This window comes from Brienomyrus brachyistius, chromosome 6 (assembly GCF_023856365.1).
Source record: "Brienomyrus brachyistius isolate T26 chromosome 6, BBRACH_0.4, whole genome shotgun sequence".
Lineage (NCBI taxonomy): Eukaryota > Metazoa > Chordata > Actinopteri > Osteoglossiformes > Mormyridae > Brienomyrus > Brienomyrus brachyistius.
Window position 1 is genome coordinate 5,520,021 of NC_064538.1, and position 24,243 is coordinate 5,544,263.

At 41.2% G+C, this 24,243-nt stretch overlaps 2 protein-coding genes across 4 annotated transcripts in view; one reads left to right on the forward strand and one right to left on the reverse strand.

The window, feature by feature from the left end:
• The first annotated feature begins 1,522 nt into the window (after positions 1–1,522).
• Positions 1,523–17,621, forward strand: ada (adenosine deaminase). The gene is made up of 10 exons (XM_049017159.1): positions 1,523–1,956; positions 7,709–7,770; positions 8,218–8,340; positions 9,582–9,725; positions 9,931–10,046; positions 11,707–11,831; positions 15,944–16,016; positions 16,375–16,476; positions 17,360–17,427; positions 17,552–17,621. Exons 1-8 carry the CDS (start codon positions 1,723–1,725, stop codon positions 16,428–16,430), a joined length of 933 nt encoding a protein of 310 aa, XP_048873116.1. The 5' UTR covers positions 1,523–1,722; the 3' UTR covers positions 16,431–16,476; positions 17,360–17,427; positions 17,552–17,621.
• Positions 17,622–19,092: 1,471 nt separating this feature from the next.
• The window catches only part of pkig (protein kinase (cAMP-dependent, catalytic) inhibitor gamma), a 28,151-nt gene continuing 23,000 nt past the window's right edge, over positions 19,093–24,243 (reverse strand). For all 3 annotated transcript variants that reach the window (XM_049017163.1, XM_049017164.1, XM_049017165.1), the window contains exons 2-3: positions 23,500–23,678; positions 19,093–22,003 (exon numbers count right to left, since the gene is read on the reverse strand). In XM_049017163.1, the coding sequence (XP_048873120.1) occupies positions 21,918–22,003; positions 23,500–23,647 (234 nt within the window). In that variant the 5' untranslated portion in view covers positions 23,648–23,678 and the 3' untranslated portion in view covers positions 19,093–21,917. The remainder of the gene's footprint in view (positions 22,004–23,499; positions 23,679–24,243) is intronic.

The following is a 24,243-nucleotide window of genomic DNA, read 5'->3' on the forward strand; positions in this document are numbered from 1 at the left end:
ACATCAAATTCCCCCAACCATGTCTTTATGGACATGCGTGGCGGAGCACAGTCATACTGGAACAGAAAGGGCCTTCCCCAAAATGTTCCCACAAAGGGGGAAGTATAGAATTGCCCAAAATGTCTTGGTAAGCTGAAGCATTAAGAGTTCCCTTCATTGGAACCAAAGGGACGTAACACAACCCCTGAAAAACAACCTCATACCATTATCCCTCCTCCAACGAACTTTATAGTTGGCACAATGTTGTCAGGTAGGTAACGTTCTCCTGGCATTCACCAAACCCAAAATTGTCCATCACACTGCCAGACAGAGAAGCATGATTCATCGCTCCACCGAATACATTGCCACTGCTCCATAGTTCAGTAGTGACATGGTTTACACCACTCCATCTGACGCTTGGCACTGCGTTTGGTGATGTGAGACTTGCATGCAGCAGCTTGGCCATGGAAGCCCATTCCATGAAACTCTCAGTGCAGCTCCAGTTTTTGTGCTGGGGATAATGGCAGAGGAAGTTTGGAACTCAACAGAATGTTGGCAACTTCCATGCACTTTGCGCATCAGCACTCAATGACCCCATTCTGTTACTTCACATGGTTCGCCACTTCATGGCAGTTTCTGTAGTTCCTAAACGCTTCCACTTTGCAATAATACCACTTACAGTACAGTTGAGTGTGGAATATCTAGCAGGCAAGAAATTCCACAAACTGACTTATTGCAAAGGTGGCGTCGTATGACAGTACCATGCCTGAATTCACTGAGCTTTTCAGAATGATGCATTCTTTCACACATGATTGTAAACCTGACTGCATGGCTAGGTGCTTGATTTTACGCACCTGTGGGAAAGAGCCTGAAAGAATCACTGGAATCCAGTGACTAAGATGTATGTCCCTGTAGTTTTTAGTCTATATAGTGTATGTCTCAATATGTATTGTAGCATCGGTGGGATTTGTATATCACAGCATGCTTGTGGTCAACTGTATTTCGCCCCTTGTAGTGTTATTGTTAATTCTTGTTGTACTCTCCTGTTGTGGCATGTATGTTTGCCCGTGCTTTATATGAACCCTGTCCGATCCTCACATGTCCTAAGGGTTGTATAAATCTCCCTCAGTGTGTGTCCTGTGTTTCCCAAATAGGTTTGGTGTTTATTGGATGCCAATTATAGTCCTGTTAATGACTGGATATAAGAGTGTGCTCCCCCCAGCAAGCAATTAAGTCTCCACATCATATAAATATAAGATATTTTTACTTTATTTTTGTCAGTTATTGTGAATCTGTTAACACCAGACTGCATTGCCTGTATGAATGGGGTATCCAAACGGGAAAAGAAAACTTTTACAGTGCAATTATACAATCCCAAGTCTAACATCATGTAATTTATGTAATGCAAGCCACGATCACAGCATGAATTAAACGTTGCTGTTGTCTGTATGCTATAGAGACACCACCACGTCATGCTCTAGTCCGACTGAAAAAATAACAGTCTCAACGCGGGCACCCAAAAACTTTATTTCCATACAAACAGAGAGTTATTAGAGAAATATATTGGTGACACAAAATAAACTAAACCATGCAGAAGACGTTAGGACAGTTCGTAAAACTACACATTATGTGACGCTCCTTAAGGAAACACGTTTTACTCGCAGACAAAGAATGATACCATGGTTATAGTACCATCTTGTTTCTCAAAAGGAATAATGAGATTAAGATTAACTCGTTTAGGGCATGTGGCTTAAACCTGCCGAAGTACTACACCGAGTTTCTTCGTTAAACACTTATCTGCAAAGTACTTTCGTTATACAGTGCAGAGGCGGGATATGTGGAGATATATGTAGAAAGGGAGTGTGTGTGTGTGATCCGAGTCGCCTTTCAGCCTCTTCACTGATCGAAGTCGACGTCTGTTTTACAACTTCTATTATGGATAAGCAGTACGAAAGAGATACGTTTAACAAGGCCAAGGTAAGAAAAGCTGAAACGTCTCCAGTTAAAACTTGCAAGATCATGCAGTAACTTAGTCTTATGTCGGGAGTAGTTGCCGTAATACATTTTATAAAACGGTCACGCCTGAGGTTCATGAATCTACAGGCTGTTGTTAACGATTCTTCTCATCAAGCATCTGAATTATATATTCATGAAATCACTTGTAAGCTGAAGTGCAGAATGATCCTCATCACATAAATATACTTTTATAAAAACTTAACTGCAGTTAAAAACAAGGATGTCCTTGTTTTCTTACTGCGAATTTTATCAAAATGTGGCGGTTGCTGGTTGTAGTTCTGTTGTTCTCGTTTTTGTTGTACAATAATACCCGTGTTGCTGCTAATGCTCCAGCAAGAGAAGACAATAGGTTTAACTTAATTTGCATGGAGAGTAACGGTAATAACTTGGTGGTATGGCGCGCCGATCGAAGTCTCCATAAAAACACACACTAAACGTGTGAATCGTACAGCCCTTGTAGATGTTTTTAAAAGATCCATATGTAGCAAAAAGTATTATTTTACTTCCGTCTTCCTCCTGTGTTTATGCAGAACAGTACAATCGACGATTAGTTGAAGAATAATTGCATTAAATTGAAGAATATTGCATTAAATTAACATCAGTGATTAGACCTGTTTTTTTGCAAGCAGTTCACCTGTTTCATTCGTAGTGTTACCGTAGCCTACTTCATTTACTAGGCACCGATAGTTTTGCTAGTGTTTATGAATGATGAAGGGTGTAAAAAATATGTCTATCGGCGGAGCTGCAATCTGCTGCGTCCCAACAAAGACCCAAAACGAACTAATGTTAACGATCATAAAATGACTGATGACGCACGAGAAATACATGCATATATATGCTTAATGCACTTTGAAAAGGTTTTTTTTCAGCGGTATCAAAGTATACCAATATATGAGAAATATATTACAATATCATTTAAAAGACCGTCAGAAAAACAATTAATGCACTTGATAGCAGGTATTTGGACAATTTCTTTCAGTAACATGGATGTTACTGGATTTGTCTGTCATAAGTTTGTCATACGTCAGTCACTAGTCAAATTATACAAAAGCTACTGAGTAACGAAGTACAGGTGTCCCCCCCCCCCTTCAGCGACGTTTGCTTTATGCCTGTTCGACTTTACCAAAGACCTACGCTGGCACCTGTTTCAAAGTGCATTTTCACTTTTACGTAAAAAGGAGAAAAGCGAAAATATCGTTTTAGTTTTGTTTATGAGCGAGCCAATTATATAGTCTTGTGCTGTCCATAACGACATTTCGGTCAATGACGGACCGCATATATGACGCCAGTCCCGTAAAATTATAAATGATCTGAAAAAATCCCGTCGCTTAAGGACGTCACAGCCGTCGTGACGTCATAACGCAGCGTATTCCTCATGTGTTTGTGGTGGTGCCGGTGTAAACAAACCTATTTATCATATTATTCCTGTTTTTAGTATATGTTGGTGTCATTTTAGGTTTTGCTTGTCAATTGGTAGGAATAGTGAAAAACAGAGTGTATCCTGTTAAATAACATTTATATTTAATTTGAAATATATTTATTGAACAGATGCATTTGTCCATAGTGTAATTATCTTTTGAGGGGCAGGTGCTCGACGGTAAAAATTATTGACTGGGGGTGGGGAGGGTACAAATACGTATATAGTCAAAGTAGGTTAATCATCTGGGCACAGTTTCAGCTCGACACTATAACTGTACTTATATGCTTGAATATTGTACACTTCCGTAAGGCTGTACGTTCTGCATTCTGGTGCAGGTGTTTTGCTCTGCGCGCTTGTTTTTGAGAGCTGTTTTGATGTTTTGATAGTGGTGATTGTGTACACAATATGTAAGGCAGTGGAGTTAGACTTTGTTGCCAGCACCTGTGCAGGTGCATCTGTGAAGGGTAAATATTCTCCTTTGTATCTGCCTCTGGCTTTTAGAGACACCAAACTTCTTCAGGCTGCTTTTATTAAACTCCATCCCCTGTTGTGAAGGATAAGTTTTTGGACGGTGCAAGAAAAAAAAAAAAAAGCAGGAAGTCAAGAAGTCCATATCGTGTCTGAGGCTAGTGCACATTACAACAGCCTAGTGTGTCTTGTCTCTTCAGAGAAAGAGCACGGAGTTGACCTTTGGAGGCACCAAACACTTAGTCAGCATGGAGAGGGAGCCTGCCAGAAAACTGATATCTGATAGGTCGTTATCTCGTGATAGGCTTCCGAACCAGAGAGAGAACATGTTGACTCTCCAAATGCTTTCATTATGACATTATGCTGACTACAACAGCGGGGAAGTTATCTACACTGATGTGTAATTGGATGAGCTTATCAGTTTTCCTTTGGTTTAGTTCTTTAGACAAGTTTTTTTATGACTAAAATGTAATAATATTGGCATTTTTTGTTTGGGTCATTAAAGCTACATATTAATGTTTACATGTTTACGTATTGCTCATGTTGCAAAAGATCTATAATCGTGTTTACTAATTAAATGATTTTTTTGATAATTTCATCATTTTGAAATGAACATGCATGTTTGCCATTTAAAAACAATGGAATAATTATTGAAATGACTGTATTTAAATTTTTTTTAATGCATTCTGTAAAATGACCAGTTTCAATGCTAGAAGTACTTTTGACATTTTTGGTTCACAAAATTGTTTTAGAAAGAAAGAAAGATGTATACAAGATGTATTATATCCTCTTTTCTTCAGTCTTTCTTCATTTTTGGTTTCTGGTGTGTCCATCTCGTGGTATTTTGCAGTTCGTAAAGTTCTCAGTAAGCATTTCAACATCCTGGATACTACTTGATGATTTTGACCACAAAGTAGTTGGTAACCAAAAGATAACGGAGCAGCATTAGTCCAAATGCGGATATTTAAGTGTACTTAGTAAAATTCTGAACCTTCTTTCGAAGATGCTGACATAGTAGGAAATACGGGATCTTCCGCCATTCCCATTTTTTATTTTGACGTCGTTAAAAGCTACAGTGGAGGCCTTTCCCCCGATTCACAATGAAGTTTTATGTCCGGCATTTATGATGTTCAGTTCAGAATTAGCTGTTGGCAGGCAACCAGGATGATGGTTTAGAACCTCATTTAAAACATTTGTTTTAAACGTGTGGGAGGGGTATTTTACGGCTTAAACTATAAAAAATGTTTATTTATATGCATGGTCTTTCTATATCACAGATTTTCACCTATCGCTGGTAAAGTGAGTGGGTATTTTAAGGCCTTAAGGCGGGGGATCACTGTATTTTTTTCTAAATGATTGTTTTGTTTAGTGGTCTCTTTCTGGTCCTTTTGTTTTCCACAATGTATTGGGCCCTTTAGTTAATTTTTGTAGTGTTTGTGTGTAAATAATCAAGCATGCAGAAAACAACTGCCCTTCACATGGACATCAAGGATCTGTTCCAAACCCTCTGTGGGTTTTAGTCGTCTGCTTTGTAAAAAGGACAAATCTATGTTTGATGCTTTGTGATCAGGCCTAGATTGATGGACAGGCTTGCCTAGGCTACAGCCTAGGGGCCCAGAGAGATCAGGGGCCTCTATTCGCCTTCTAGATATTATTATTATTATTAGAAGTGATCAGTTATTGGTTGTTGAATTGTTTGGGAGATGGTGATTGGTCCACACTGAATGGGGAGACCAATTCTAAATATATCTCTCTTTTAGTGCTCTTTCTATACCGTGTGCTTTTTCTGGTGTAGATGTAGAATAGTCTACATCAGTAGTTTCTGTGGCACAAGTCTGTCTTTATCAAAAATGCATGGAAGAAGACATTCTAATAGTAAGAACTTGTTTTATATTATCTTGGAAGCTGCCCCTCTTTGTAAAAGGTCTTATGTGTGTGGTAAATGTGTTTTTAGAGCACATTGTGGTTGCAGTTGACATGCACTGGGTCAGAGTGTAACGTGCTAAGGTTACGGCTATTGAGGCGTGTTTATTTAACGGGGTCTCTGTTGGGCTCATTCTGGCTGCTGCACATGACTGATGTGAAAGTGGAAGGTTGCCAGTTGTCCTTTCATACAGTCTCACATCCTCTTTGAATTTGTTATAATTATTTCATAGCTAGTAGTATTTAATAGTTTTGGTGCAGTGGTTAGCACTGTTGCCTCACGCCTCTGGGACCCGGGTTCGAATCTCCGCCTGGGTCACATGTGTGTGGAGTTTGCATGTTCTCCCCATGTCGTCGTGGGGTTTCCTCCGGGTACTCCGGTTTCCCCCCACAGTCCAAAAAACATGCTGAGGCTAATTGGAGTTGCTAAATTGCCCATAGGTGTGCATGTGTGAGTGAATGGTGTGAGAGTGAATGGTGTGTGGGTGTGCCCTGCTATGGGCTGGCCCCCTATCCTGGGTTGTTCCTTGCCTTGTGCCCATTGCTTCTGGGAAAGGCTCCAGACCCCCCGCGACCCAGTAGGATGAGCGGTTTGGAAAATGGATGGATGGATGGATGGATGGATGGATGGATACTTAGTTGTTATATTATTTATATTATTATGAAAGTGTAGCCTGAGGGACCCTGAATTCGTTAATCCGCCACTGCTTGTCATGCTTCAGCCACCTGTGTCTCGCCTCCTGTGCCGCTGTTGTCTTGGAGTCTGTATCAAGAAGCAGGATTTCTTACATAGCTGGATAACTTGTTGGATTTAAGGTAGCAAAATGTAAGTGAACTGGGTTACCCGCTAAAGACATTCAGGATGAATTACCCATGGTCTGCTCCATGGTAGTCTGGTTTCCTGCACAACCTGTTTTATTGACCTGGAAGGTGTGTCGATGCTTATCCCATCAATAAGCAGCCATAGAGAGCATTTACAACGTATCAGACAAAATTACAGCAATGGGTACATGTGACTATTGTGCAACTAGCCCATATCCAAAAAGAAAATGGGCCCCTCCCACTTACATGTAACCAATCACATGTCAGTTAGAGTAGGACCCATGAGCCCATGAGATGAGAGCAATATGTGAAAGTATCGGCAGAAAATTATAGCAAACATTGAAATTGGGAAACATTGATCAGTTTGAAGAAAAAATTAAATGAATAATTATTGTTCTTCAACTGTACTATATGAATGTCTTTGTCACTTTGTCACCAGGTGATGTATGAGGGAAGAACATTTTTTGGCTGGAACATCTGTTCATCTGTCATACTAACTCACATACGAGAGCACAGCCTTGGCCATTATCTTCTCACGCAACCTCTTGTGGCATCCCCACCCATTTCATTGGCTGGTATTCAGTAATGTGGGTCCCATGCTAGATGGGACCAGATGTAGGTCTTACACAACATCTCCACAAACCTTCAGGCCTCTCTTCTGGAAGCTCAACAGCCAGGAAGACTTTTATGCTTGGAAATTATGTTTGCAAAAGCGTTTCAAAAACCGTCTCCCACGTTTGATTAAATCCAGATCCTTCCTGAAATCAGGACAACATTATTATCAGTTATACAATAGAACTGTGTTGATCTATGTTTATTAGAACCAGGAGTATGGTTTACAGACATAAATATTTTTACCAAAATTATTTGTTTCAGTTTAATTTATTGCAGTGTTTGTTTTGCCAGCTCATGATATGTGTATGTATGCAGTTAGAGGGCGTTTAGTGTTGCATTCCAGTGTGTCTATCGTTTGTGTTTGGCTTGCATCCTGAGACTGAGCTTACACCAGCTGCGAGGCAACCCGCCAGCCCACAACTGAAACGTTTTGTGTGATTGTTCTGTGGGTCTTTATCCCGCCAGGTTGAGTTACATGTACACCTAGATGGCGCCTTCAAGTTGTCCACCATTTTGGATGTGGCAAAGTAAGTGGAAAATGTTGCTTGCACAACTTACAGCACAAACTCTTTGAACATATAATTATGCTTAAGTAAGAATGTTCCTTATACGCAATTCCAGCATTATGGATGTAACATTTGGACTCATGTTGGCAAACAAATAATGCCTTAGAGATTATTATCAGTGAGTCACTTTGCATATCTCTTAATGTAAATTCTTAGGTTGAATATGGACAAATCCTCAAAACTCAAATATATATTTGCATATTAGAAATGCATAGCATTTTATTGCATTATGGGTGTGACATTGCATTGACTTTTGCGTGGAATTGCCTAATATATTAAACTCCATAAATGTGTAGATATGCATGGGTGTTGTTAAAAATTAGCTGCTCTGAAAAAATAAGCTGTAGGGTCTTAGATGGTCCTATTTTCTCATTTGACCACTATCCATCCCGACGGCCCCCATTGTAGGAGACGGGGCCTCATCCAACCCGACACCGCCGAGAATGAATTTCGGGAAGAGTGCACGATGTGCAAGCCCTCCTCTCTCACCGAGTTCCTGTCCAAGTTCGAAAAGTACATGCATATCATCGCGTGAGTCTCTCGCTCGTAACCCTGACCCTTTCGGACCACAGGCTTCCACACAACAGGAAACCGGAGCAACAGGCAGTAAACAGCAAGCTGAGCTAACTGCAGTGTTCAGAAATGATTGCAGTAGACAGCGGTAGCAGCAGTTACTGTCCAGTATGTCCAGCACTGGTGTGATATTTAAACTGGCAAAATGCTCTCACATTCCTAATGGAGCGAACAGTGCTGAAATATTTTTGGGGAGGGGTCTGTATCTTACTTTTTTTTCCCTGCCAATATTTTATGTTTTCTAAGTCGTGCAAGATTGATCTAGATTAGCTAGGTTGGTGCTGCCTTATCTGGAGGTTTCTGACAGATGATGCAGGTTCGTCATGCTTGGTGATCGAGTAGTGCAGATGATAGTATACTTCAGTGTTGGGTGGAAGCTATGTTATTGTTTTCTGTTACGTCAAAGCAAAAAAGCTTATTTTCCTTATCTCCGCTGGCTGAAATGCACACTATCTTTGGAATGGTTTCTGCTTTCATAAACACAGATGACAGACGTGTTTTGGTTTCGTTGGTATGGTGTTGCGTCTTTGGATCAGTTCCCCTTGAAGCTACTGCGTAAAGGCTAGTCACCCCCACGTGCTGAGCACTAAAACCTCATGCTAATTCCTTGGAGCTTTTTATTTCACTCCAGATACTAAGCGTGCTTAACTCACATCACCCCAGCGTACTGGCGTTTGCTTTGGGTCATGGTGGGTTAAGCGTTTCATACTGGCCTCTTGCAGCAGGCTGCCACTCTGAAGACAATGTCGTTGTGTTCAGGTTCTGTCAGTTTGGTTACCCCTCCATTCATAAATGTATTTCAGTCGACAGCAGCACTGGTCTTTACTGGGACCGACTTTAGTGTGGTTTAGGCCTCCCAAGTCAGTTACACAATAATTGGTCATATTTAATGGACTAAACTTGTTGGGATACATTATTCAGCTTTTTCAAAACCTTTAACAAAATACTAAAGCTAGTTCTGTTTCATTAGTTCTGTTTATATTATAAAGGTCATTAATTAGTTCAGCAGCTACAGTAGTTTTGTTAAATTCCTCATCAGTTCATCCGTCCGTCTCCCAAGGTAATTGGCGGGCAGGGATGAGGACCCTGGAGAGGAGCCCATTCCACACTTACAATGTTTGCCGGTTTTAATCTTGATGATGTTTTATTAAGAAATATGAATTTGTGAGTGATTCCTTAACCCGTTTCTACCCCTACAGTGGAGACAGGGAAGCTGTTAAAAGAGTAGCATATGAGTTTGTGGAGACGAAAGCCAAGGAGGGCGTGGTTTATGTGGAGGTGAGGTACAGCCCCCACCTCCTGGCCAACTCTGGTGTGGAACCAATACCGTGGAACCAAAAGCAGTAAGTGGTCTGTATGTAATTTACAAAACAGCAGCCCTCAGTTATTTTGCCACTAACTGCTTAATGTAATAATTTTTTTACATGAATGTTCTTGACGTTACGGAAAGTCAGTCAGTGTGCAAAGCGCTGCTTCATGACCTCGAGGTAAAAGCCGCGATCGTCAGACATCCCCCACTGACAGCTGGCCTTCTGCTTCTGCTTGCAGGGGGGACCTGACGCCCGATGAAGTTGTCCGTCTAGTTAACCAGGGCCTCAAAGAGGGGGAGGCGGCCTTCGGAATCAAAGCCAGGTCCATTCTGTGCTGTATGCGGCACATGCCAAGTAATGCCCAGCTACCCCCCCCTTCCCATCTGCATCATCTGTTAATCATTTAAGACCCCCTCCTCACCATCTGTCCTGGCTGTCAGTTAGATAACGACGGCTGTATATCTCCTCTGCCTCTTTAGGTTACACCCACTCCACAAGTGTCACAAACATCTAAATCCATGGTGGACACACAGTAGACTGTAGCTCCAAACATCCAAATATGGTTAATTTCTTGTAAATTTGATGAATGGCACAGTTACCCCTCATTGATGGGCACCTCCTGGTTTCATTCACACCTCATATTCTCATAGTGGTTGACTTTTGGGATAGTCGCAAGCCCCTCACTGCCTGTAGGCATAGACTTTTCTTTCTTGTGTTGCCTTTAGTGAATGGGGTATTTTGTTTGGTACAAATCACTGGCTCGCTTGTTTTTAAGTTCTTTTCATGCTACACACTCCCTTTTGCTCTCAAGGCTCTGGGGGCCTTAACTGGTGCTTTTTTATGCATTTAAATTGCATCATTTTCTTCTGTGCTTTACTTCAACATCAGCAGAATGAATATTTTGGCAAATATAGAGTTTTGACAAAGACGTATTACGTCTGTATGCAGAGTATACAGGAGACCAGAAAATAAATGTAGAGCTTTGTTTTCCATGTAGTGAATTACAGATTTTCTCGATTCTGTCACATTTCTTAAATGACAATTAACATTTGCAAAACAGCTTGTGTGATCCCCAAACCACAATTACACTTCATCTCATTGTTTCACACAAAAATTTCTAAAAGTTTTAGTCTTGTACAATTGTCATCATTCGGCACAATCTTCAGTTGCTTTTGTGGTATTAGTCAAAACGGATTATGTAGTTTCCCGTTGTAACAAATGTACATCTACGTGATCATTGTGATAGCCATGACGTGCAAAACTGCTAACCAAGCTTTCAAAGATATATTCCTTAAAGTGCAGTGATACACTGTTGTTGTGTCTATGGTTTCCGTAATATGCGATTGTGTTGCTGTTCTGTATTCTTCTGTTCCCATTTGGCTGTTTTTATACCTTTTTTGTTCCCTCTTGTACAGGGCCTGGAGATTTGAAAAATGTGTGCTAGTGCTTTCTTTCAACAGTAAACTTTGCATACTGTAATATGGAGCTGAACAAGGCTGAAATTAGTCTTTGCCATGAATAAGTATCAGTTTGCTATAGAAGAATGATCAGTCAGTGACAATGAGAAAGTGGGAATTGACTATTATTAGGAACTGTGGAGCTCAGGAACATACGCGCACATTTGCAATATATCTAAGCATCTTGAGTCTCGTGGTTAAAATGATGCAGATTGTACTTTTTATTTTGGTGGCGCTGACTAATTCAGTGGTGGAATCATTTGCTTTTGAGACATTAGTTGATTGTTTTGGGTAAATTACCGGCTTTTACAGCTAAACCGCAGTGTTTTGAGAAGTGCTCTTTCAATCCTGAGAGTGTTAAATATGTTTCATGAAATGTGCCAAAGCAATCAAAAAACTCTCAACGTTTAGTTACTAAAATTCAATGTGCTTTAAATTTTTTAATTTATCATTTTGAATATTATAAGGAGAAATTTAGGCAGAAGTGCTGAATGTGAACTTGCCTGCTGCCTGTGATCATGACTTCATGCTGGTGCTTTATGGATTTGTGATTGCAGATTGGTCCATGGAAGTGATTGAGATGTGTAAGAAGTACCGCAATGACGGAGTGGTAGCAATTGACCTGGCTGGTGATGAGTCCTTGAACTGTGAGGCCAACTCAGGGCACAGGAAGGCATATGAGGTAAGAAAAGCTCAGCTAAAGCTACTTTCCTGCTTCTGCATTACACTCCATCTGTCTGTTTGTCTGTTTATCTATTTATCTGTATATCTAATCTATTTATTTATTTGATGCCATTTTCTATGCTGTTTGCTGAGGGTCCTGAGGGTCCTTATCTGAGGGTCCTGGGCTGACATCAGAAGGTGTCATCGGTTTGAATAAGCTTTCCATTTTTCCTTATGTTTGCCGGGCCTCTGGACAATAGCCTAGGACAGTGTTTCCCAATATAGTCCTCAGAGACCCCCAAACAGGCCATGTTTTTCCTCCCCCCCAAACAGGCCATGTTTTTCCTCCCTCCCAAACATGCCATGTTTTTGCTCCCTCCCAAACAGGCCATGTTTTTGCTCCCTCCCAAACAGGCCATGTTTTTGCTCCCTCCCAAACATGCCATGTTTTTGCTCCCTCCCAAACAGGCCATGTTTTTGCTCCCTTGCTCCCTCCCAAACAGGCCTTGACTGTCTAGGGGTCCCCAGGGACTGGACTGGGAAACACTGGCCTAGAATAATCTATGCTTTAACTTTAATGTAATTGACATCATTATAATTGCTACATTATTTTCTCCCAAATCTATTAATTTTAGCAGCCAGTCATTTTCAGATTTTCAAAAGGGCAAAAATGTAACAAAGTCAATTGATGGACAACTGGGATGGAGAACAGAAATGCGCATATTTACTGAGATGAGTATTTATGTTGGTTAAAATAATTGCCAGGGAGTAAATGTGTTACAATTTTAACTGTAATAAATCCATTATTACACTTTTTCTTGACTGCTTTGGCACATTTAAATGAAACACGTAACATTCTCATGGCTACAAAAGCATTTATCAAAACAGTTTATGCACTATGGTTTAGCTGCACAGAGCTGTAAATCACCAAAAACAATTAAATAATGTCTCAAAAGCAAATAATTCTATCAATGAATTAGTCTCCCACCAAAATGAAAATTACCTTCAGCATTTGAGAGTCAAAATGCTTAGATATATCATCAAACTGTCAGTGTACGTCTGCTCCTGAGCTCCAAAATTCTGAATAATTGTTTCCTACTTTCTCAATGTCCCTGAACAATAGGTTTTCTTTAGGAAACTGATACTGATTACCAGTTTCAGCATTGTAAGGCTCTAATTACAGTGTGTAAAGTTCACTGGAAAGATTTTGCGGATCTCAAGACACAGTTCAATAGCAAACAAAAAAAGTCACGCAGCAAAAACACAAGAACAACAAAATTACAACAAAACCAGATACTTTGGGAACCAAAAAAATATAACGATGCTGCACTTTATAGTTTTAGGCATAAAATTATTCCAGTGGGAAACCACACAATCTAACTGATCACACTGTGCCAAATGATGACAATTATACAAAACCACTTGCGTAGACATGCTAATACATTGGGAAATTTGTGTGAAGCAATGAGAAATGATGTTCCGCTGTGCAGAAGTGATGTTATGGTGTGGGGATTGCACTTGTTGCTTACCATCATATACCATTAACGTTAATGTTAACGTAATTTGTCATTTGAGAAGTGTGCCAAAGCAAATGATACTATAATACTGCGTCATTTTCAGAACTGAAAGGTTGTAGGTTGAAAGCTGGGGTTTTCATACAGTCATTTCGACCTTTTGAATGTTGACTTTTTCCAGTGTTGAGAGCTTCTTCCATTTATGGTGGTGTTTGCGAAGGGCGTGGGGGTAGATGACTGTTAGGCAATGAAGAGGTTGCTGGTTGGTAGGTCTGAACCAGAGACTGGCTGATCAGAAGGGAAACGCTCTAACCTGGAAGCCACAATGGGATCTGACGCTGCATCGTAACTGAAGGAATCCGACTCCACATTCGGGAAGGTCATCCGGGAACAATAGGGGATTAGGTCCTGGAGCAGGGTTTCCATGGAGATAATTCTCAAGATGAGGCCAGTTCTTTGCATGCCGAATCGAAATGTTCCAGCCTGTGGTGTCGTTGATGCCAGAGTCACTAGAGTTGGAAGGGGAACTTGCTGATGCAAGAATCAGATTCTTTATTGACATTGTTTTACATTTACCTCACAAATCTGTCCAATGTCCAATGAGCAGGGTTAAGGGAGAGGTCAGAATGGAATGTCGTTCATAGGTGAGGCATCATTGGTCCCTTTCTCAGATAACTAGGTAAAAGTACAGCACTTGACTGATCTTAATCACCTCAATTATGGGAATACTGAGTCCATGTAAAATGAATTTATTACCAGCTTAATTATTTATTATATGGCTGTCGGTTACCTATTTCACTGAGATTCGGGGTTAGTTTGAGGCTAAATCCAACGTATCTACAGGATATTTGCCAATGGCCATAGTTAACTGAGCTACTCATCAGCCTATTGAAAGCTTCTGGTACACGTGAGAGAAACCAGACTGCGTTCAAACACAGAAAGACACAGACAACTCCGTTTCTGAGAAAGCGCCAGTTGAATTCAGTTTAATCTATTAGCGCCATTCATAACCGAGTCGCCTCAAGGCATTTGACCAGAATGTACGGCAATCTACTACTACAGCATTGTGTGTAATATAGAAGGACAGCAGAAGACAATGGAGGGTAGGAGCCAAAAACCCCTGAGTTGGGAGAAGAAAAATTTCTGCCGCTGCATGGTCAACTGGCAGCTCAATGCCCCCCCCCCCCCCCCCCCCCCCCGCCCCCCATCCCCCTGGCAGGCTAACATTATACTATATAGAAAAAGTGAGCCTGTTTTAATAAAATCAAGGGGTTATGTGGTCATAGCCTATCCGAGAACCAGATCTCCAAGCAGATATATGAAGTTGAACTTGAAATGCTTAGAAATGTCAAAGATTAATATAATAAGCATATTATGGTGTCTCAGGGAGGTTTACATCACAAGAACGCTGAGCTGTGCAACACAAGGTACAACCGCTGGACCAAATATGACTTCAGGCAAGAAGCATCCAGAGCTGGTTTTATCGGGTTTATAAAACACCCATAAGCATCTGAGAGATGTTCCAAACCGCAGGGACGCACCGAAGCCTAAGCATGAGGATAATCCATTGTCTCAGTCATTTACTTAGAAGTGTCCCTTGGGTGCATAGATGTTTATAGGTATTACATACATCTCAGGAGAGAACATCCACACGTAAACTCTGATTTGCCTGGCAACTGCCTTTATTTAGAGAATTCTGCACGCAGATGTGTAACATCTGCCTGAATCATTTGCAAAACGAGTGCCAAGAAAAACAGCTTGTCTGTTCGCCGTCACGTCCTCCCGAGGCTCAGACAGACTCCGCGTCCCACATGATGTAAACCGAGTCACTGATTCATCTACAACTTTACTTGGTTATGCTGCATCTTTCCATTCTAAGCAGCTAAACACCACTGAGAGAAAGAAGCTTTATTTCATTAAATTACGTAATCGTATTAGATCGGATGAGTCTGAGAGCAGATGTAGCTCCGCCCCCCGGTGGGGACTGCACAGCCTGCGACTGACGGATCAAAGCTGCACTTTCCTTTTTCCAAATGGAATTTCATTGTCTAACCTTTCATGTTTTTTAAATAATACTGACCCAATCTACTGACCTGTTGATCTGAAGTTAAGGTTTGTAAATAAGGCAAATGGCTTCTCATATTAAAAATATTTATAACTTGATTTAAATAAGTACATTTTTCACAGACCCTTTGAAATAGTATCCAGCCTATCTAGTATCCAGTCTGTCCCCTGCTGATTCTAAATTATGGTTTCATGGTAGTTTCAGGAACCTCGGTCTGTAATGAATTGTGATATGTGATGTGGTCTGTAAAGCTGGGCTGCTGAGTTCAGTCAGGCCTTCAATTAAGCTAACTGGGCAGTTCCTGTTGCTTTCGGATATTTCTGGTGTTCAGCGTTTCGATTTAACCTAGCCACTTGTGAAAACAAGTACCGGAAAGAGTAGGAAATGAACAGTAAACAATAGCCACAGGATTATGAAAGAATATGGTCAGGCTTGAAAATAAGAGTCAGTCGCTTCCATTTGCCATTCATTTTCATACGAAACCTAAGTCCTATGAGGCTTACTATCAATATGCTGCAAATCGACATGTTTTTGTGGACTTGCTGTGCACAGGAAGCTGTCAGAAGCGGGATTCACCGCACTGTCCACGCAGGAGAAGCGGGGTCCAGCCAGTGTAGTGAGGGAGGTAAGTTCTCCGCGGTCGTGTTTTATACCTTTGGTCAACACGTTTACCCAGAGCATTGCTGCTTTGGTAGCAATATACTGTACAATGGTGGAGCAGCATCAATAGATGACCAGCAAATACACAGCAGATTCATCGTAGACGAATGTTACAAAGGGACTGGGTTAGAATTATGCTGAGCCTAACAAAATGCCTAACAGAAGACTCTCAGACGGCCTTTTGTCTTACGGTGCAGCTCTGAATGGATCCTCTGACTTATGCCATTTCTCAGTGAGATAAATTACCTCGTCAAACGCTAAATGTCCTGAGAGAGTACTGTATGCCTACAGTCATTGCTTAATCTCCCTTCACTTACACCCAGGCTGTAGAAGTCCTGAAAGCAGAAAGGATTGGACATGGTTATCACACAATCGATGATCAGCAACTGTATCAAACACTTCTGGGGGCGGAAATGCATTTTGAGGTGAGTGTGATTGTTTGTAAATGTAATTAACTGTGTGTTATTAACATATCTTTTTGTTACACTGCATCCGTCCACCTCTCATACAATATAAAGACACTGGGGGCAGACAGAGCACAGGCTCCATATTTTTAGACTGCAGAAGGACGAAAGATAGAAAGCAAGGAGAAAATCAGAGAACTCCACCCATAGACAGTCATTCAAACCCCCCAGCCATGGAGATGGAAGGCTGCAGTGTTACCACAGAGGCACCATGCAAAAATAACACCATCCACTATGACTGTGATGAGTTCACCGAACACAAAAACCAGCCAGCAGCTAGCGTGGTGGCGAAGGACATGAATGGTTGCCAGCACCACAAAAGTACAAACACTAGCTTAATATAAATAAAGAGGACCGATCTGAAGATTACAAAACAATATATTAAGTACAACAGTGAGTAATTAAACAAAGGCGGTTGGCAGTTGTACCAGATGAGTAAATAGCTCCCCCTGGTGGACAGGGTCAATGTAGCTGAGCCACATTTTTTGCATATTTTTCCGGTTTTTATCACTGATAGTATCAGCGTGTCCCTCTACATTCTGATGGTGTACAGTCATCCTTACTGTGTTAACCTGAGTTGCCCTTTGTAGATTTACAAGACTGTTACACTTGTCTAAATATTCTCAAAACACCATAATGTCATTCCTGTTATAGAGTCTAGATTGCATGGATTATCTTTTAGCGCAGAAAAATGAGAAACTGAGCACCTAAGAAATGAACAAACCTCTTTTACGTTGACCGGATGGATTTCTAACACGCGTGTTTTCCCTAAAGATTGCATTTCTTATACATTTAGTGCTTTTACGGTGTATGTTCCTGACATGTGAATGTGTTTTACCCTCAGATGTGCCCTTACTCTAGTAAGATGACAGGAGCATGTGGCCCAGACTTCAAAAAGCATCCTCTCAACAGGTAGGTTACCAAGTTAAAATCCTACTTTTTATACTTCTTCTAAGTAATTATGTTATGATGGCGAAAAGGCATCGCGATAGATTCTGAGCTGATGCCGATTTCTTTTTCCGTGTTCCGTCAAAAGGTTTAAGGAAGATAAAGCCAATTTCTCTCTGAACACGGATGACCCTTTAATATTAAAATCGTCCTTGGAAACTGACTATCAGATCGCAAAGGAATGCATGTCTTTTACCGAAGAAGACTTTAAGAGAGTGGTAAGAAGACATGGTCGATTGTGCATTGTGCGGGTCTTCGGATCCCAGACATTGTACACAACTTTCAGGGAATTGTAAGACATGAAGACCTGTTTCCATTTTGTTTTTTTTTTCTTCCAGAATATAAATGCTGCCAAATCATGCTTCTTACCAGAAAAAGAGAAGAAGGAGCTGCTACATCTCTTGTACGAGGACTATGGAATGATTGAGCGAACCAGCTTTTGAACAGCAATTTAAAAAATACCTTATAAATACTTTCATGATAAGAGCCCCCTGGCTGCTCCCTCATGAAACCCAGGCCCAAAACCGACGGCTGACCAGTGATGGAAATTGCAAGTGTAGCCTAGATTAATCTGCAACTTGTCGCTAATTAATATATTAGTCATTATTTGACAATAATCCAGCTCATCTGCATAATTGCAGCTGCAAAATGGTGCTTGATTTGACCAATATTTTTGCCACAACTTTAACTTTAGCTATTCAGAAAACGATCAATCAAAATCAAATTATTTGGATTTTTGGCCATCTGTTGGTAATTAGATAACTAGATCAAACACAAAAAATGTAACGTAGACCAGGTAGAACATTTCACAGGATATTGCAAATGTACATCTTAGTAAAACTTCAACACAGGAAAACAAAATCTAATATCTTGTAAAGATGTCTGTACAATATCAAAAACCATATCACATAAAGTTATCCATCTATCTCCCAACCGTGATTGTGGTGATGTAATACTATAGTATCACAAGCATAACATTATACGTATCATATTTTTGGTTGTGTGTGTCTGTGCGAAAGCGTGGCTCGCTGCTGCTCGCGGCATAAATACTGGCTTTAGGAAATGTGAGGTGTTTGTGGGGGGAAAAGCCTTATTATGGTGATTAGTGGTGCATGACTCTTTAAGTCAGAATCACAAAGGGGCTTCAGTGTAGCCCAGACAGCACAAGACACAAGGCCTGTATAATTACTGGCTTCCAGTCCGGTTTACACTTCAGTGAAGAGTTCATCTGGCCATGACATTCTTACTGTGCCAGAGATGCACAGAATTCCCTCTTATTTAAACAGGGGGGAGAACAATTACATTCCCTGTGGCCTGATGGCTGTTGTGATTTTTACTTTTATTTATATATATATATAAATAAAAGCGATTATACACAGAGACCATCTGCATCTGATTTCTCAGGTAAACATGCATTCCACTGAACGGGGGGGGGGGGGGGGGGGGGGTGCATCACCACCTGTGAAACTAGTGAAAGATTCTGACTAACTTGTTACTCACTAAATAAGAAGTAATGAAATTTTGGCTGCATCGAAATGATCCTCCCATGAACTTTCCTGATTGCTGACAGGAATGTTAACATTTAAAACATTAAAATGCCAGCTTATAGAACGGCCATTTTGAGCTAAAAAAAAAAAATGTATTTCTGAAATAATCATCTTCATTACAGTCTGCATGGCATTCAAAATGGAAACCACATCAACAAATACAGATTTAAAAGACACCTGGGCAGTACACACACACACACACAGATATAGATGAAAAATGTGAGCTTAAATATGAATTATACATCAGGTTACAGTACCAAAGTGTTTTTATGTAGTACTTTACATCTACAGTAGGTGGCGATATGCTGTCACTTATGTGATCTTTTCAAAATAGATTACAGCTCAAGTGGTCTTATAACTGAAAAAAGTGTCTTTTTAGGTAGATCTATGCACATGTAATGTTTTTCTTTTTTGTCTAATGCATTTATTTTGAGTTTGATTTATTCTGGAATGATTTGTTTACTGCTTGAAAAAGTTCCGCAATTATGACGTACTTTGGTGCACCTGTGGATGTAAGCGACAATGCACTGTTATAAAATGTTTTTTCATCATAAATTGCTGTGTTGTGTGTTGTTCTTATCAGAATTTTCACTTGGTGTGCAGTCTTCTGTCCTAGGAAGGATTTAATGAAAGGCTAAATAAAGATTGGAACAGATAGATAGATAGATAGATAGATAGATAGATAGATAGATAGATAGATAGATAGATAGATAGATAGAGAATTCAAATGCTATTACTGAAAGTTGAATAGTGCATCTGAAAATAGTGTTGTGATAATATTCACTGCAGCTTGAACACTTACCTGATCACAATTACTGTCTTTTTTATAGATCATGTACATGAAATATGCAAACATGAAAGCAATCTGACAGCAGCTCCATTCAGAACAATCTGGAATGCATTGGGTGGGGGGGGGTCAATCTAATATGCAGGGAATGAAAAACAAAGCTGTAGTTTGCTATGGGTGGGTAAATGTAATGTGTTCCTCACACCTCCTGTAACGATTTCGGTTCCAGCGTAAGTTCTGATCTCTACACACATCATGAGCACCATCGCTAACACATGCTAATGTGTTTGCACCTCCAGCAGTGAAAGGCAGCATGAAGCAGACCAATGAGATGTCCCCATGCACCTCCCAACATCTACATGCTGTTGAAATCAAGGACTGAAGCCAGTTGGGGTTTGTCCTGCCTGACATGATGTGGTCCCTGGCATAGGCAAAAGATGGATGGATGGATTGATGGATGGATAGATGGATGTGAAACGTGCCGGTGGATGTCATCCTGGGTGGCCATGTTAGGTATGTTGGTGGTCACCAGTGCTCAAATTGTGAGGTCTTGGGTTGGTCCTTTGGTGGGGAAGTTGGACGGGTGGATGATCCACTTGGGTGGGCATGACGATCCCCTTCGGGTTGGCACTGCCCACGCCCTGCTCACCAGTAGCCCCACCCATGGAACAGTGGAGCAGAACGGAGCAGCAGAGTAACCCAAGTACTCTGGGACCAGAGGCAGGGATCAGTTTCTGAACACATTTTGAAGGGAGGGTCCCTGCGATTCATTCAATATGGCATCAGGTGAGTTGGGGTATCAAGCTGCCGTCTTCTCGGGCCATGACCTGAGCTCCTGCTGGTCTCGGTTTCCGCTGAGCTCCTCACTAATTCACCCATTCGCTAAAACCAACCCCCAAACTAACAGTGTAGCTTAAATGTCATTGAACTAAGAGCTTTTGGACTTACAGTGAAACCAAACACATTTGTTGATACTAGAAAAAAATACAGCTGTTTGTCTTATTAAAAATGCTTTTTTTTATGTCACTCTTGTAAAATTCATCAAAACACATTAGCACTGTCACCAATCTATATATTCATAAATCATACACAGGTCTGAGAAATACCGACAGCTTACTTGCTAAATTTAAATCTATACCATTACATTCGTACAGCCTTCCTCAATAATTAATACAGATTCAGCTTGATTTCACTAAGCAGTGCGCTTCTCCTAACAGATTCCTGTTAAATCTGTAATTTGTTGGATCAGTACCCTATTTTGGTAATTGATAACTCAGCTAGAACAAAAACCAGCAATCCTAAGGGCCGTGGCTGGAGTGGGATCAAACACAGCTCTCATGTTGTTGGCAAGGGAACTACACCCACGGGAGCTCCACTGTTGTCAAAAACAACGTTTTGTCAAACATGGATGAAAACACGGTTCGTAAAAAGGTAACAAAAGCATTTTGATCGGGAATCAAATCAACACTCCAACATACTTTGGACACACATCTACAAATTTTATTACTTAAAACCCTAATAGAAACATCTCTGGTAAAAGCTTAAAATAAATATTATCCCATACATGAATATTCCCAAATAATTACCACCAACTTATACTGAAGCATAACAAGGTAAGATAGAAGGTGTATACATAAGGGACATACAAAATCGGGAATGATTTAAGTCTTTTTTGGTATCTGTGTGATTGATAGTGTTCAGTTCAATTAAGTTACACTCCTTGTGGGTGATGAATAGATGGGAACTGGAGAGAAAAGAGCCGGACTTCTGTGTTTCTCAAAGGGTGTTTAGAGCAGCTCATTTTTAATGCTGGGACCATACTGGCTTTTTTATTTTTTTTTTTAGCTTTTTTCATTCGGTCTTTCCTTTTATCTTTTAAAGTGACTGAGCTGGCTTTTGTAGTGTTTCCAGGGACTTTTCATCTGCGTTCTAAGACTGTCGGACCAAAATAAATCCACAAGGGGGGGCTGTGTGTGGGCGGCATCCCAAAGCTTTGTGGCTGCAGCGTGTATCCGGAGGAGAGGCGAAGACTTGCTGGGGGTGGGCTTGAGAAGGCTTCAGGGTGTGTGTGTGTGTGTGTGTGTGTGGGGGGGGGGGGGGGGTGAGGGGCAGGTCTCCATCTAAGAGGGGTTCCCACCCGCTTGAGCTTCCCGGTTCCCAGGAGTGTCGGCCTGCGCAGGCGGGGTCTGAGCAGAGCCCTCCCCCTCTGAAAAACACGAATCAGCACGCCCCTCTGAGAACACAGCAGTCCACACGGCCTCACTGCCGATGTCTTAATGAGTCACAGACACAAGAATACATCCGCCAGCACAAACAAGCGAGTGAGAACCGGGAAACTGATTCAGTGTAGAATTCACCCTTCAGTCTATACAAAACATACATAAACACAGGGAGACGCATAAAGATTTTGGACCCCATGAAATCATATCATATTGTCCCCCCCCCCCCCCAACGAGACTAATCCAATTAACTTTTTTAGGTCCTCTGTCACTCCACTTTATGCCCCCCCCCCCCACATAAACAACATAATTACTAAAGATTAGTTATGCAGTGAGATGCTGAAGGGTCTTTAGCGGCTCGAACGCAGAGATTCTGCGATGCTGATGATGACTAATAACTTGGCTGCATCACATTCCTGCTTTGATATTCTGAACATTTCAAAGTTAACATTTTTCTCCATGGTCAATCCATCCACCTTTTCAAAATCCATTAAGGTTCAGAGCTCCCCAGAGTTATCCAGACGAGAAGTGTCGTCCTTCACGTAGTTGTCAAACTGAAATGAACCCCAAAGCGGGCAAAACGAAACCTCACAAACTCCACCACCGTAACACGTGCGCTTTTCGGAACTGAATGGATGACAAACGTTTCTGTGGTCAGTGCTCCAGAGTTTCTTTGCTCTCTGCTCTAAAATGGAGATAATATGAAAAATAACAGGACCAGCATTAAATGCTGGATGATTCCTTTGGCTTAGAGTTTAGCTGCTCTTTTCAGGCATTCAAATACCACAACTCACTCTCTAAGCATGTCAAACAACCATGCTGGCTGTACTGAGAACTGATATTATACTGTATCAAAAATACTATTATAATATTTTACAAAAACACTATAATTTTTGAGGGAAAAAAAAATCTGCAACAGTACCACATAGTTTGTCGATCATTTCTACTTCCATTTTGTGCAAAGTTTAAATGGAGCAGCAAGAAGAATAAGTGCAGGAAAGGCCTTTTTATCCCTCTGCCATTGTCTTTCCATTTCTGATGTGACTCACTATCATAGATATGAGCAGCTAGCAAAGGTGCTAAACCTTCTCGTAGCATGATGAAGGAACCGGGGGCGATAAAAAGTAAAAATGACCATTCTCTCACTGAACACTCCTCAAAACCCCTTCATTGAATAAATGCTTTCTTTCTCTGTGACCACAGCGAGGCCAGGGGAACATCAGCTCGCAATCCAGGACCTTTCAGACCATTTCAGGTATGTACTGTACATTTTCATCCTTCAGCACTCGCTATACAACTTCAGCATGTAATGAGAACAGGGAAGGGTCCTCTAGTATGATTAATGAACTATTTCACTCGTCACTTACATAACCGTACCATATGATGACTCATAGTCGAGGTATATGCCTATGTATTGTGGCCACAATGAGCAGCCAGGGTGCAGCGCCGCCCTAGAGGCTGGTATGCACATTGACGCACTTACCTTCTGACTTCAGCTTCATCTCAGACATGTCTTTGGTTAGCTCGCCCGTGCCCACGGTAACGCCGTCTCCTTTAATGTCAGGCACCGCGTTCCTGCGGCCCGTCCGATCACAGGTAATGAAATCCGAATATGACGTCTCCACATCCATTATCTGTCCATGGCCAAAGCTCCCATTACATCTGGGTGGCGGGGAGGGTGGGGGGAGTGGTAGGTAAAGAAGATGTGCAGGTGAGTCGGGAACCTTCAGGAGGAATGCACTTGTTATTGTGCTGCATTTGAAACAAAAGGTAAATGGATCCCCCCCCCCCAAGAAGGTTCAGTGGGAGGCTCATGGAGTCAAATTACATGCATGAAAAGAATACAGTATATACAGATCGGCTGGTGTCTGGACCCAGAAGAGCTAGATCAGAGTGTAAGTTCCCTTCTAGGGGCCCGTATGTAAGAGACTCATCTAAGGGGCCCGGGGAAGGAAGCAGGTCAAGCTCTGACCCCTTTATAATCTCATTGTGGGACACTGTCACAGACCTTTCTTCCTTGAGGGACATTATGTACAGTCTAAACTAGCTATTTTTGGGAAAGAATGAAGATCCAAATGATGGCGTATCTGACAATGAACACAACAAGCTGGAGCTTAAGTAGTGCTTCAGGATGAAGGTGCAGATATACTTAAGCGCATTTCAGTTACAATGTTCGCAGTTCCTGTACGGGCTGAATTCAATTTAATTTAATATCCTTTTAGATGTG